The 15,554-nt window shown below is 41.2% G+C and overlaps 2 protein-coding genes across 2 annotated transcripts in view; both read right to left on the bottom strand.

Annotated features, from left to right (window-relative positions):
* Positions 1 to 3,736, bottom strand: part of SMC5 (structural maintenance of chromosomes 5) — a 50,942-nt gene extending 47,206 nt beyond the window's left edge. Inside the window, exons 1-2 of the mRNA XM_014958492.1 lie at positions 3,591 to 3,736; positions 973 to 1,114 (exon numbers count right to left, since the gene is read on the bottom strand). Coding sequence (XP_014813978.1) covers positions 973 to 1,114; positions 3,591 to 3,733 — 285 coding nt within the window. The 5' untranslated portion in view covers positions 3,734 to 3,736. The remainder of the gene's footprint in view (positions 1 to 972; positions 1,115 to 3,590) is intronic.
* A 2,307-nt stretch (positions 3,737 to 6,043) lies between these two features.
* Positions 6,044 to 15,554, bottom strand: part of MAMDC2 (MAM domain containing 2) — a gene marked incomplete at its 5' end in the record, with an annotated part of 62,221 nt that continues 52,710 nt past the window's right edge. The window contains 5 exons of the mRNA XM_014958465.1: positions 6,044 to 7,025; positions 7,349 to 7,433; positions 8,484 to 8,743; positions 12,291 to 12,443; positions 14,100 to 14,193. Coding sequence (XP_014813951.1) covers positions 6,964 to 7,025; positions 7,349 to 7,433; positions 8,484 to 8,743; positions 12,291 to 12,443; positions 14,100 to 14,193 — 654 coding nt within the window. The remainder of the gene's footprint in view (positions 7,026 to 7,348; positions 7,434 to 8,483; positions 8,744 to 12,290; positions 12,444 to 14,099; positions 14,194 to 15,554) is intronic.

Here is a 15,554-nt window from a genome sequence, read left to right as displayed (position 1 = left end):
GGAAGACACTATTATCTTCCTTATCAACTAGTAGCATTAGAACTTCTTCCCTAGGTTAACAATTTCAACCTCCAAAACTGAACCAATTATAATCAGCAGATCCACAGAAAGGAAGAAATTCTCATGAACTCAGGGAAAAAAAGCAATACAAATGAAAGACACTGCTGAATATCTATAACAGCAGAACCGCCAATTCTAACAATATAAAAAACTATCCTACAAATACAAAAAACCAATGAAAATAGCAACATACAGGGCTGCCATGCAGTCAATTTACATATTTATATTTGCCTGAGTTGCAACCAGAGAATATGTACAACCATTTAGGCACCCAGATTCAGTACCCCAGAAATCTACTGAAATATAGTCCATCCAACCAGAATTTCCCAAGAAAGCAAAAGTTAAAAATCTGACAATACAAACTTCCTACTATGTCAACGCACAATCTCTTGGGAGCAAAAAATGAAAATAATAGTAGTACAACCCAAAACAATCCAACATCCATTTAAATGAAAGACCAGTGACTCCATGCTTTTAGATAAATTCTCAGACACATTAAGATAATGTTATTTCTACAGTTTCTATATACCTCGAGAATTAAGTTAGACTTTTTTTTCCATTTCTCCTTTAGTTGGTATTTCTAATCAAATTTTATTTATGCACCTGTTGGTGTTTTTCTCCCTCACTGTGGAGGCTTAGACATTTTGAAATATAACCTCTAGTCTACTCAGGTTCTAGTACAATTCAGGTGTTTCCATTTCATAATTCAGCCAAGACAACAAAGTCAAGTAAGGCAAAATCCCTTTGATAAAAGCCTTTGTCTCTGCCCTAGGTTATTCTACAATTTGGACAACTTACTTTTTATAAAAATAAAGCAAATCAAGGAACACAGTCTTTTTCCCCCTCCTTGGCTGCACAGGGCTCTTAATGAAATTCAAATTAAACACGAAAATTCCAAAAGTTCATAGTTACCTTATCAGCTCGGCCTATGAAAGAAGGTTTTCCAGCCAGTCCCAGGCAGATGGCACAAACAATGCTTGACTTTCCTGTTCCATTAGCACCTACAATCATGTTCAGATTGGGTCCTGGATGTACTTCACAAACGTCATATGTTCTGGAAAACATAATAATTTCTTTAACCTTATAAATACTATCTCACTTTGAAAAAAATTTACCTGCTTAAAAGCATTTCACCATAATATTACATATGACATAATTTTATCAAATCTAGCCTCAAACCTCCAATACTGTTTTGTAAAAAAACTTAGAGTGAAATCTAACACTCCAATAAAACACTGGGGAATACACTGCTACCAGCCTGAGTACTTACAGTAATTTTCTTCAAAACAAATTATTATAAAGAATGAAACCTAGTCACATAATGACAATTTCTATTGACCTTACTAGGCTATCATATTATTTTACATGTTGAAAAAAAAAGAAAAGACAGAAGGAAAATTGAGCTAATTCAGTCAAGACTGCTACATTTAATTCCAGCTGAATGCTGCACTGCAGACATAGAAGGAGATTCCGCTCCCCTAACCCATAAAATGTACTTGGGTCTTAAGCTCTGCAAGAATGATAGAACCATAGAATGGTTAGGGTTGGAAGGGACATTAAAGATCATCGAGCTCCAACCCCCCTGCCCTGGGCAGGGACACCTCCCACCAGACCAGGTTGCTCAAAGCCCCATCCAGCCTGGGCTTGAACACTTCCAAGGATGGGGCATCCACAGCTTCCCTGGGCAACCTGATCTTGTATCTCGCCATCCTCACACTAAAGAATTTCTTCCTTATATCTAGTCAAAACCTACCTTCTTTGAGTTTAAAACCACTACCCTTCGTCTTACCACTACACTTCCTGGCAAAGAGTCCCTCCCAATCTTTCCTGTAGGCCCCCTTTAGGTATTGGAAGCCTGCTATAAGGTCTCCCTGGAGCCTTCTCCAGGCTGAACAACCCGAACTCTTTCTCCCTGTCCTCACAGGAGAGGTGCTCCATCCCTCTGATGATCTTCACAGTCTTCCTCTAGACCCACTCACAAAGGTCTGTGTCCTTCTTATGTTCGGGGCCCCAGAGCAGGATATGCTACTTCAGGAGGGGCCTCACCAGAGCAGAGAGGCAGAATCACCTCCTTTGACCTGCTGGCCATGATGCTTTTGACGCAGCCCACAATATAAATGTGCTTCTGGGCTGCCAGTACACCTGCCAGCTCATGTTGAGCTTCTCATCCATCAACATCCCCAAGTCCTTCTCCTCAGGACTGCTGTCAGTCCATTCTCTACCCAGCCTGTGTTTGTGACTGCTGTGACCCAGTGCAGGACCTTGCACTTGGTCTTGTTGAATTTCCTAAGGTTCACATCCCTTCCCTCTGCGGAACTCTGTATGGATACATCATACAGTAGCTTCCTTGAGTTACAAGAAGCAAAAACATTACCCTGTTATCAGTGATACTTTTTTTTTTTTTAAATTGTATCAGACATCTTTCATTGTGTGTATCCAGCATGCCTACTGCAATAGCAACTACAGGAAGAGACCAAGCCCTAGCATCCAAATTCAAGACAAGACATTAATGTTGGTATGATTGGTAACATCCCAAATTTGTAACGAACTCCACCATTTGATGCTCTATTCCTGCACTATACCAAACACAGCAAGAGGAACTGAGGCACTAACACCAAAGAAGAAACAGAAAACAGCTAATGATAAGGCAATAAGATAATCCATGTACTTCTGGAAGAGGACATATTTGAACCCCTCGTGCTGAAGCTTTAACTACTATGTTTGAAGCTTCATTTGACACCTGTAGCACAGCCTATGAACTATGCCAGTCAGAACTGTTTTCAAGGCTGACATGCAGCTAGTAGCATACCAGCACTAAGAAGATGGTCTGAAAACTACTAGCAACTATAATAGCTCCAAAAAGAATGGTACTCCCAATACACAGAAACTGGAGATAGCCTGCAAAAGATATCATCACAGACACTTTATCCTAATGATTCCCAAGACCTGTCCCTGCTGCCCTGTGAACATCTTCTCCACTCTCCCTTCCTCCCCTGCTTGACAATCACCTAACAGGAAGAAAAAAGCAAAACAGGCAGAGGTTGACACAGACAACAGCAACCACCACCCCAGGGGAAGAAGGGCCAACAGGACCACCACTGGGGAACGCACCCCTAGGGATGTGACATCGCACCACCGACCCAGGGGACTCGCATTCCACATAACAGGTCCTCTCCCCGCTCTCAGCGAATCATCACCTTCCATGGAAAAAAAAACGTTTCACGCACTCCCTCTTCCAGCCCCGACTCACCTGGGTACCCAAGGCCTTACCAAGGACCCCGTTTAACCGCGGGTGACGCCCCGCTCCGTGCACGACAGCGTCCCTGCGCCAGGTTCGGCCGTCCCGACTTAGCCGCCGGCTCCCCGCCCCTCCCCCCCTTAAAACGGGGCCGGGGGAAGCCGCGGGCCCTCAGGATGACCACCGACCCCCGAGACGGCGGGGAGTCCCCACGCCCGCAGGCGTCCCGCGGCCAATGGCGGCCGCCCGGCCTCCGCAACCGGGGATGAGGAAGCGCCGACCGCGCACTTACAGAAAGTTCTCCATGAAGATCCTGACGATGGAGCCCTCGACGAAGCGGGGGCGCGCCTCCGTACTCCTCACGGCCCGCGCGCTGCCGCCGGCGCCCACATGACGGGGGCCAAGGCTCCATTTCGCCGGCGACGCCACCGCCATCTTTCCCCCCGCCTCAGCCCACCCTCCAACCACCACCGTGAGGACCCGCCCCGCGCCTGGCTCTCATTGGGCGGGTGGGAAACGGCGGGCAGGGGAGTAGCGCGCTCATTGGTTGACGGGGCCGGGACTAGGACGCAGCGAAGCCTTTCATTGGCCTAGGGCGTGCCGCGCTGGTGTCCATTGGCTAGAGGAGCGCAGGGCGGTAACGGCGAGCCGTGAGGGAAGTTATGGTGCTTTCGGTTTCGGTCAATGAGGCGGCTTGCCGGGGTCCCGGTCCTCCGGAGCTGGGGCCGCCTCCCGGCCGGTGCGGAGTGCGAAGAGTTGGGCGCCGAGCCTCCGGAGCTCACCCTTCGGAAGAGGGGCGACCGGCACCGGGGCTCGCCCCTAGTGTGATTCCGGAGGGAGCGGGAGGCGGTTGGGCAGTCCCCGGGGCCGCAGCCCGCGGGCTCCCTTCGGCTGTCACGGCCGGCATCCCTTTCCCCGGCGGCTGGGCGGCGGAACGCGGCCTGGGAGAGCGGTGGTGGCGGCGGCTTTCCCCACAAGGTGGCAGCACAGCCGAGCAGTTGGGCGGCCCGCGCTTCAGAGGTACCCGTCGCCTGCCTTCCTGGGGACAGGCCGGCTCCGCTGGAGGCTTGCTTTCATCTTCCACCACCTGTCTGGGCCTGCTTGCTTGTTCTTAATTTTTAACAAATCACGCGAAAAAAACAAAACAAAAACAAAAACCAACCCGTTGTTTACAGGTGTTACTTCCTGAGAGTATCCAACGATAGGACAAGTGACAACAGCCTGGAACATAGGAAGTTCCAGTATTAAGCAAGAGGACAATGAAAGGGTTTTTCCTCTGATTTCAGGACAAGTTGAGTTCCACTCCAGCACAAAGCTGCATTTAGAGCAATCAAATACAGGGTTGTTAGTGTTTAGGATGTTACAGCGCTTTTGAAGGTTTCTTTTTCATTTCCATTTTATGGACTGTGCCACAAATGGGATCAAAGCAATTACTTGTAGGTTCTCCAATAGCTTTTGAAGAAATGTTCAGACAGTAATCAGGCCCAGTGTTGCAAGTCTCAGAACTGTTGCCCTGCTGTAGCTGTCCCTGTACAGCTACTGCAGCAGTGATAAAGGAACACTAAATAAAAATGGATCCAGGGCAGAAATTAGCTGTACAGGGAATTTCCTATTTGGACAGAGCTGAAGGAATGTTTTTTATCTCCATAAAACTGAAGTTTGCCAGTGGAGAAATCTTAGAACACTTTCCCTAGTTTTCAGATGATTGCAGCCATTCTTTCTCTAGTCTGTGAATTTCCCATTTCACAAACAGGTATTCAGCAGACACTAAAGTAATTTAAATCCACCTTTCAAATTCTCCCTCTGTTCTTTAATTCCTGCAGCAGAAATGGGTGGAAAGGTGCTGTTTCTCCATACTGAAGGAAGAACTTAAGCTTTTTCTTTTTTTTTTTTTTTTTTTTCTGTCAGGACAGTGCTTCACACCCAATAGATAAATACTGCCCTCGGTACTGACAAAATCATTGTACCAATGAGGTCCCTAGAGAATGCCCAGCGAAGAGCAGAATAGAGCACTTTGCCTATGTTCTTGTTCATATCAGTCTAAATCTGATTATTTTGATGGAGTGAAGCAGAGTTGCATAAATTGTTGGAGGCAGGAGTCCAGTAGTTACACTTTGCGCTTCATTTCCTTTACAAAAAAGTCCCATCAGAAGTGTGGAGAGCCATCAAGCCTGATGATTTTAACCACTTCATTTTCACTTGTTTTCTGCTTAGATGATTTGATCTGAATGTTGCTACCAAAGCATAAGCTTTATAGAAGAACTGTAAATCTGTACAGACTCTTAAGAAACACTCTATTGTTTCTGGTTGCTTTCATTTTCAGAATAGCAAGAGTGAGGCATTCAAAACCAGCTGCCAATGGTGACAATCTTCAATTGTTTGTGTCACCAAAATGAAAACTTACTAAAGATGCAAGCGGCTAGATTGTCCCAGGTGCTGTTGATCCTTATACACCATTAGGAAAAAATGTGTACTTTGTTGTGAAAGGAGCAAAGGCTATTCCCACTTTTCAGGGCTCACATTTTGCAGCAACAGCTTGAATGTGGTGGCTTTTAAAAATAATTGTTATGGCTCAACACAGGAACTCCCTGTAGTAGATCAGATTGCTTTCTGTCAGCTGTCGTAGGTGACGTGACACACATTTCATTCTCCTCATATTCAAAATACTGAATTCAGGCCATTACATGAGGTTCAGTTGTTTCCTGTTACACCAATAGCTATAAAGTCTGTAGCAGAGCAATAAGATGCTTTTCAAAGTTACATTTTATTAGGAAGTTATAATAATTTCAAAACAAAACCTTACAAACAAACACATCATCTTAAAAATTAACATGTTGTGTGAATTCAGTTTCCTATTAATATAAATGCAAGGCATCTGTGGTTGGCTAAAGTGTAAGTACATCTCTATGAGTGTACAAACAGATTTATTAAAATATCCCCAAGGCTTGGATGCCAGAAAACATACAGCTTCCAAGGCTTTCATTTAATATAGTTCAAAATGTCAGCAGCTTACACTGAATTATATTGGAACACTAAAAGTGAGTTTGTTATTAGCAATTTGTTATTAACAAATATATTTGTTATAGTAAAAGAATACAAAACCACAAAAAATTGCCAGCAGAGCATTAAGAGTTTCCCAGAGAGATTTGTCATTATGAATAATTGCACTTAACATGTTGGCTATTACTGGTAGCTAATACTATTTTCTTTATTATTTCAAAATATTTATAATTTCCTTAACAAAAAACCATTCTGTACCCAACACAAAACATTCACTGAATGCAGATTTAAGATAGCACAATATTGGATTTTAATTGTGCATCTTTACTTTCCTCTTTTTACCTATATACCAGAAAGGTTTGTGGTTTTTTTTTTTTTTTAAAAAAGGCATTAAAATGAATGATCTGTGCAAAATGGGAAGCCTTTATGTAATAACTGATACCTCATGCAAAAGAGAAAAAATGTATAAAAAAAAGTCTAAGAAGCCCTGAGTCAATAATTTCATTGCAAAGGCAAGGAACATGAGTGCTCTGAGTTCTTCCTATACATTGGTGCATATTCAAACCAGTCCAGTATTTTCTTAAAAGATATTTTCAAATAGACAGTTTGTGCAGTTTCTCACATACAAATCCTCTATGCACATCAATCCTTTCAGCAGACTGTATTTAGTACTCAATTTCGTTTAAGCTGTCAGGATAGCCTGATGAGAATTGAATTTCTTCCACTTCTAGAATACAAAGAAGGGGGAAATACTGTAATTATTTGTATTTTTATCATACATAAGAATGCTTAAGACAGAATGTAATTACCATGCTGGATTTAAATGGGACAGCCATATGGTTTTTCAAAAGTCTTTACTCGCCCAGATTCTGAGGATGGTCTCGCATTTTATTAAAAGAAAAAAGTTCCGCACTAGCCCACCAGCATGGCACTAAATTCAGATCCATTCAGTGAGGATTCAAGGCAAGAAGTATCACATGTCTAATTACAAAAAGCACTGTGAATTGCTAGGTGTCTCCTAAGAGAAACAAAGTATGTTTAAACACTTACCCAAACAGGGTCCTGCCTGGAACAGAATATCATCAATAGCAGTGTCACTTCTTATTGACACACCGCGGATTGCCTCAAAAATAATCTGTAAAGATAAGACACGGCTTCTCATTAATCCCATAGGAGGAAGGACTAAAAAAATAACCACGATGCAGTATGTCTTAAAAGCCAGATTCTTGGAAAGAAACCTCTATTCTCCATCAGCAGGCTGATTGCCCTGGTCAGACAATTTCGGTGTGTGCTATGCCAAAGGAGTCAAATATGTTGTTACAATTTGTTAAGAAATTGCTGTTTGTTACAGACCACTGATAAATTTTCTCTTGTGATGTAGCATTTCTGCCTTGCTTTTCAGCCCAGATGTGTCACTGTGTGTTGCTCATATGCAGCAAGGCTTGAGGGGGGAAAAAAGCATTACAATAGTATGTTGCGGTCTTACTGATGAAGGTGAACTTGCTTTTTGGTAAGAGGTTTCTTTTTTCCTGATTAATTTCTGGGCTCTTAAGACAAAGTGATTAAAAAATCCACACACAACATCTTTGGTTAGTGGCCAGTACAGTTTTGTGCCCAGTGATGTTTCAGTCAATAGCAATTTCAGTTTCCTCTTTGACAGAGAAACTGAAGCAGGATTTGTCTCTGGCAATACTGAAATGCTGGCACGGTTGAAACCAAAGGCAGAGCTCTGGCTTTGCATCATCCCTTGCTTCTGGTAACACTTCAGAAAGACCATCCTGCAACAAGAAGCCACTTTATCACAGCTTAGTGGTTATGTCAAATCTAGACAGGGCTTTAGACAGCTGAAGGAAAAGAAATTGCACAAAGGATCTAAATAAAAACTACCATTACTGACAAGACATGATGGGAAAACTGCATTTAAATACTTTTAAAAAATAATTTTTTATTAATGAATCAGTGAACCATTTTCATACTTGCATCGTATTCATGTCCTTAGTAATTCCCTCCCTACCTTCATTTGTAAGACATTACGCACTACTTCAATTTGTCCAGGTGTCCATTCAATGCTATCTACATTTAAAGATTTTCATTTTTTTTTAGTACAACCTAAACCTTGAATTCTACCACGTAGTTCAGTTCAGTATTGCATTTTCACTGCTTTTTTTTTTTTGTTTTTTCTTACCTGGTAATTTCTATCACTTTCATATTCTATCAGTCCCCTTAGCCATGAGATGCTCTGTTCCCCTGTCCTCCTCCACAAGGGAATCTCTTCTTCATCACCTTCCTTTTTTAGATAAACACTTAATAATCCAGTCCCAGCTCCATACATGTGATAGAAAAATGTCAAGCACTGTTTTCCAGAGGTTCCCCTTAGTGATCTTGAAACTAGGTATGCTCTCTGTCCATAGACCATGTCAGACGCCTCTATATACATATAGTATCCTTAAAAAGATATACAAGCAAATATTAGCAGCATAGAATACATTCTCTCTCAACATGCTCATTATATAATAAACTACGATTGAAACTATTTTGATAGAGATTTTTATGCCATGGATATTCATGAATTGCAGTATTTGTGATACTGTAATAATTCTGAAGTGTAATAATGGTAATATTTGCAAAAACTAATGTAAGAACACTTAAAAATTGTTTATATCTGATGAAAGACATAGCAAAAGAAATGAATACAAAGTAAGAAAAAAATCATAGCTCTTCTAAACCAGGAATGCACTCTGACAGTGGCCCATTAATTGGAATTCAGAGACAGCTGCATGTACATCTGAGGGTACGGTTTAGGCCATGGTTGGAGCTGATGCTATCAACAAAGCAAACAAATTGAAATACCTCTTTTAAATCACATAGGACATCAATAACATTTTTCTTTCTGTGATCAAGATGTGAAGACACAAGTGAGGAAAACTAGACTCTCTAGCATCCATGAATGAATGAAAGATTGTCATGAACTCTGATCTGTGGAAAAATTAATGATTAATTGCTGGCAGGCAAATTAACTCCCCCCCTCCTCCTCCCCTCATTCCAATATCTCCAATTGGAGCAAACTGAGGCATATCAGAAGACTGAGGAGCTCCCCCATGTCCCATCACCTGCTGCATATGGCAGCTCTTCTGTGTCTTGAGATGTAGACTCCACCAGCAGGCAGTGAACTCGGGGTTTGCAGCAGCCCTTCATGCCGCCCCACTGCTCCCTTTTTGTGGTGTTGGAGAAAAAAAGCTGCCCTTCTGCCACCACAAGTCCTGGTGGTGAGATTGCCCTCGGGGCGGGAGAGAATTCCTAAGGATCAATAAGGCAGGAGAAAAGCGGTGTCTCTCACTAGCTTGGGGTGTCTCTCATGATAATCAGAGTCCTATTATCTACAGAAATCCATGCAGAACACAGCCATTCTAACCAGGGCTGTAGTTTGGTGGTGAGCAGCAGTAGAGGGAAAGGGTGAAAAGAAGACTACCTACACTTGTAGGTCTGTAAAGAAAAGATAATTTAGTACAGTGTGTTGGGAGAATTTCCACAGCTAGTACAAGCCATTGCGAGGAATTTGATGTTCACTATGCTTAAAAGCTCCTTAAGTTAAAACTCAACACCTACAGCTCCTACTATAGTATAATAAAATCACTTGCCTTTAATTCTAAAACCTGAATCGTATTATAAACTTGTTGGAAAGGCAAGATCAGCCCTTGGTTCTGTGAATTCAAATCCACGCATTTCTCAGCACATCTTGCTGCAAAGAGATGTGTGAAATAAGGAACTAACATTGTTGTCACAAGCACAGTTTACAAGATTATCTTGCTTCACTACTTCTAAAGTCAATCTATCAGCCTCAGACCTCAGAATACTTAGTGATCTATGTAAACTGAAAATAGGCCTAAATTCGGTTTCTGCCTTAGAAATCAAGAAGATTGTGCTAACAACCCATTCCTTTTCTTGAGCTGGAAACTCTCAAAGTGTTGCTCCTACTGTAAGGAGTTATTGTCCTTGCAAACACAAGAGCCGGGATATAAAGTATTTGAAAGAGGAAGAATAAAATGTATTATCTAGGGAATAACCAGGAAAAAAAAGCATCAAACAAACCTGAATCTTGAATTCTTTTACAGAATTGAATTTCATTATCTACCAAAACAGCCAGCAATTTTAATGTGATATCCTTTTGGACCATATTTTGCAGAAAAAGAAGGGTCTCCCAGACAATACAGAAATGACCTACAGATGCCTCTCCAAGAGTCTGACACACATTTCAAAATAAAAATTCTCAAATGAGCTTTAAAAACCATTTGAAATAATTCTTACTTATTTTAAAGCTGGTGATCACACGTCTAGCTGATGCAGAAGAACTGGACAGCACAGGCAACAAAGACTTACAGACAGTATGCCATCTAATTCACTCTAATGTAATCTAATTTTTAAATTGAAAAGTGACAAGAATTTCAATATTCCCTTTTGAAAGTCATTCCACAGTACAAAGGTATGATTATCGGAGAAATGTTTACGATTTGTAGATAGCCTATGCTGTCCCCTTAGATAAATTAGCTAATAGATCTAGTCAGAATATGGTCAGATTTATGTTTCTCAGTTTTACTTCATAACACATAGGAGAAGTTCTAAGCTTTGAAACTTCATTATCTCTGAAGGCCCTTCATATTTCTACCCAGAATCAGTACTGTGTAGAATTAACAATGGAAGAATATAATTTCTTAGTGATCTGAAATTTCAAGCCAAAGAGAAACATTCCCATCTGCATTCTGAACTCCACATGAAGGATTTTGGCCATATAGTCCCACACAACATGAATTTACATCTCTCTAGCCAATTTCCATGCCGTGCTCAGGGCACAGGTATCACAGAAATTCTACCATGATATAGGAAAGGCAGATTTACTGAACGTGCACAGGGCCATCTTTTTAGATAAAGAGATCAGAAACAAGACAAAACATTTGTCATTTTATTAACTAGAAGCATTTGTTATTTTGTTAACTAGAAACAAAACAGTTTTCCAGAGTAACTTGAATTTAGCTTGTATAGACCAAGCCTTCATACGCACAGCTGAAATAACTATGCTTGATAACACTTAACATGCTTTACAGTCAATCACAGTTGACAGAATAATAATACCTTTTGGTGAGCTTTTTGAGCAGGCCAACTGCTTTTGTAATCCAGCTAAAATTTTTGACAGACTGGATAGATGGTTACCGTAAATAAGCCAGCTTGTCTGCAACTGGCTTTATAACTTGTTGAAAGAATGCTAACCACAGTGAAGGAGGGCAAACCCAAAGGCCCCAAAAGCTTTTTCAAACCTATGTACGCATTTAAAGTTCACAAGCACTTTCATCCATCTTACTGAAGTCAATTGAGTTGTTACTGAGGTCCTCTTCTGCAGGAAGCACCCAAGGCAGTGACGCAGTTTGTCATTTCCAAAAGTCACCAGGTACTGGCCCTGGTGTGGGGGCAATTCTGATGCAGTTTTCTGTGCACTCACTCATGCTAATGGGGGCCCTACTTTCCTAAAGACTTTAAATTACACAAGTGAGGTTATGGAGATGATTTTTCAAAGGGTCTGGAGGACCTCTTTTACTATCCCTATTTTCTTCTAAGTTTGAACAGAAAGATTGTGATGCAAAAGAGCCCCCAACCACTTGTTTGCCTTCTATTTCAGGGAATATTCACATAAACTAGGGGGTTGAAAGAAGGCTTTTCTGCAAAATCTGGAGAATCATGCCGTCCTTTTGTCTCCCACAGGAAAGGGCTACCTTAGGACATGAAGACCAAATTACCCACTTGTTCTGCAGATAATTAAAATTAAATGTTGCATTCTCAAAACCACCTGCAGGCCTCTAAGAAACACGTTTACTTCATTTGCTTAATAACTTTTCTGAACGGAACAGTAAAAACTTTCTATGTATTTTAGGTTATCATTTCAAAGTATTTTTGATTAACTATCAGTCTCTGTTCTGAAAGTTCAGTGTGGAGCTTAACTCACCTACCCCAGTAGTGTGGTCTCCTCTCGGCCCGGTGTAAGAAGTGGGAGTTGGACCCCTCCTCCTGTGCCAAATCCCACGACCTCTCTTCTTCTGAGTAAATACACACTCATCTTTTTCAAAAGTACACTCTCCAGGACTGGGCAGCGCTAGATCTATAAGGAGAGGACACTGTTTAAAACTGCAAATATATGTCAGACACATACATGGAGAGATTGCACAAGCAATGTATTGTATTCACTCACCTGCTGAAATCACTTATATCTACCTAGCAATACTTACAGTAACCACAGTAGCTTCAAAATTATGTAAGAAATTTTATTTCATTTTCTTCATAGCTCTGGGGAAATCTGTGCCCTGGTCTGGCTCACTAACATGTACAAATATTCTCTAAAACATCTCAGACAGTTTATTATCTCATCACAGCTCTTACTCCGCAATGGGCTTTACCAGTGTAATTTTCTTCACTACTGTGAAGATCCCAAGACTACTTCTCACTACCGTGGCACCCCAAGCCGTTTAATGAGCTCCAGCATGCATAGCATGCATATTAAATGAGTCTTGTCAAAGATTGGGGTTTCTGTGATCTGAAATCAAAAACCTCATTTAGCTCTCGTGTTCCCTTCACACCAGATTCTAATACCACACACAACAGACCACAGACCTGTGATTACTAGAGTATTTTCATTATTTCAGTTCTATTAGATGATGCAGAAGAGAGAAAGTTGACAATTCAAGTGCTCTCCAGGAAGCTTCTGTCAGCTCTTCTGCTATAATCTGAATTTGTGAATCAGCAGTAGACACTGAGTTGCTTTCACATTTTGGAAAGGAGAAAGCCTTGATGCCTCACATACTCTGGAGCATTTTTCGGGTGGTTTTTTGCAGCCATCAGTGACAAGTCCCCGTATGACTATACACCCAAATATCAGCTACGCACCTTTGGTTCCTTTTCAAATTACTTAGGAACTAAGTAAGGCAAAACAACTGTCGGAAATGCTTTAGAAAAATGGCATCTTGTTTTATACACGTGGTATCTGTCTGTTCTGTAACGGTTAGCTGCCGAATGCATGAAATACAATCAAAAGAGGTCATTAAAAAGTTCTTATTACGGGGAATATAAATGGCATGGTAGACCAGCTTCATCACATTTCAAAGGCATGGCTTTATTCCGAAGAAGAACGGGAGTATAGATTCTGCCTGTCTCATGAGAATGGTTTCCAAATCAGGATACAATCGTTGCATTGTTAAATCTCAAAAAGCCCCAGAAGAGGGAGTTCGGGTGAGTTCAGAGAGGTTAGCATGTCCATGTCAGAGGGTAAAGCCTTGCTCAAAAACATTCAGTTCCTCCCACTACAGGAGGGAGAGTTGGACTCATGTGTCTTCATTAGAAAGCTGCAGTTCAGATAAGGGAGTGTGTCCTGGCCTTGCACAAATATACTTCTGGACTAAAAAGAATAATGCTTTGTTTTGAAAATAGTGCTTTTGGGTCCGTTTCTGGGGTCCTAAAAGCCATTTGAAAAATACTTTCTGCTTGTAATGCCCCAAAAGGAATGCTCACCTATGTACAACTGAACCGGAGTCAGTGAAATCAATTAGGAGTTAGCTGGTCTCCCTGTAAACAAAAACTCGTCCTCGCCATATGTATGCTACTGCAAAAATAGGATTTATGCAATACTTATTGGAAAAAGAAAAGAGAAGAAACCACAGTGGGAAGAAGGCAGCTGTAGGATAGGCTTGGAAAATTAGGTTATGTAATGAACTCTTTCTAAAAAGGATAGCAGCTGTTGGACAACAAGTATACATGGCCTTACCAGCAGCCTGGCAGCTTCCCAGGCTCAATGATACATCATCCAGTGCCACAAGTCCACAGTCCCAGAAGCTTTTACACCAGCTGACAAAGACGACCTGCAATACATGAAAGAAGTTTCAGGTACCTAATGAAAGTTGGCACTGTTAAGAGTCTGAGATTTTAGATTTTTCCAAATGCACTAATAATTTTGACATCAAATACTAATACTGCCAATGACTTCAATTTCAAATCCAGTGGGGTTTAAATGTATGTTTTCATGCAATAGAAAGTGTTTTCTCACTTCTACAGGCAAATAGGGATACATATCCCTGTATGCAGTTTCCATTTTATTAGGAGAATGTGTATTTTTTAGTGTATGAGACAACATGACTCATTGCGGCTGTTGTGGTTTTTTCCTCCACAAAAACCAACACGAACAGTTCAAATGTCCTCAGCTATCTTATCCTTAGAACCAGGACGCTTTATCCATGGAAAAATAAATTTGAAAGAGTAATGCAGGGTGATGGCCAAGAGAAACGATCATGGCAAAAAACCAAAGAACAATAAGAGACAAGATGAATCTACTGCATAAAATGGGATTATACGGAAATGACATAAGAACATGATATCATAGAGCAGGAGGGTGGAAATGCTAAGCATCATTCACAGTGTCCATCTGGGTTTGTGAAGATTAAGAATAGTGTCCAAAATGTTTTATTTGACTACACATGAATTCTGCCATGGAAAATACAAGTCACTCATGAGAGGACAAAACAAAACTTGAGGAAACGATAAGATTCCCAGCTGCTCTTCTCCCAAGGTTGACACAGATCTGTTTGAACTACAGAAATCACAATAAGGTTTATTTTGTGAAAATACTGCTGGCAGATTTTATTGCAAACCATCTGTCTGACCATTGGGGTTATGACTATAATTTGGGAGGAGCTTTTCAAAACAATTCCTTTGTGATGAGGTCTGAGCAAGTGACTGGAGGCGGATGAGTGTCACTTCTAACAGTTTAATATTCTGGAACAACTGTAAACACCTCATTACATATTTGAGGTTAAGTGCTGACCGACAGCTTCATGTGGATACAAAAAGGTTGTTAAAAGCGGTTCATGCATTATCCAGTATGTCCTCTTTAAACAGGCCTGATAACACCTTCAATGTGGTCATTATACTGAATTTTGCTAGATTGCTTTGTACTATTTATTTATCCATCCACTTATAAAACATCCTGGGACATAACTCCACTTTAACCTTTGAAGCATGTATGAGTTACACTGCCCAGGATGGAGCAATTTTCAAAATCATTTTCCGTTCAGTGCTACCAGTCCTGGTAATAGTGGTTATCTGCCTTGTAAACTGTTACAGGTCTGGACATGAGGAGTTCCCCTGCACAGCATGCACAACTGCTCAGCGTACAGTGGCCTAAAACTGGCCTTTTTCTTTCTTTTTTCTTTTTTTTTTTTTTTTT

This window comes from Calidris pugnax, unplaced genomic scaffold (genome assembly GCF_001431845.1).
Source record: "Calidris pugnax isolate Ruff unplaced genomic scaffold, ASM143184v1 scaffold360, whole genome shotgun sequence".
In the NCBI taxonomy this organism is placed as follows: domain Eukaryota; kingdom Metazoa; phylum Chordata; class Aves; order Charadriiformes; family Scolopacidae; genus Calidris; species Calidris pugnax.
The sequence above is the reverse complement of the archived record's forward strand: the minus strand, read 5'-3'. Positions and strand labels throughout refer to the sequence as shown.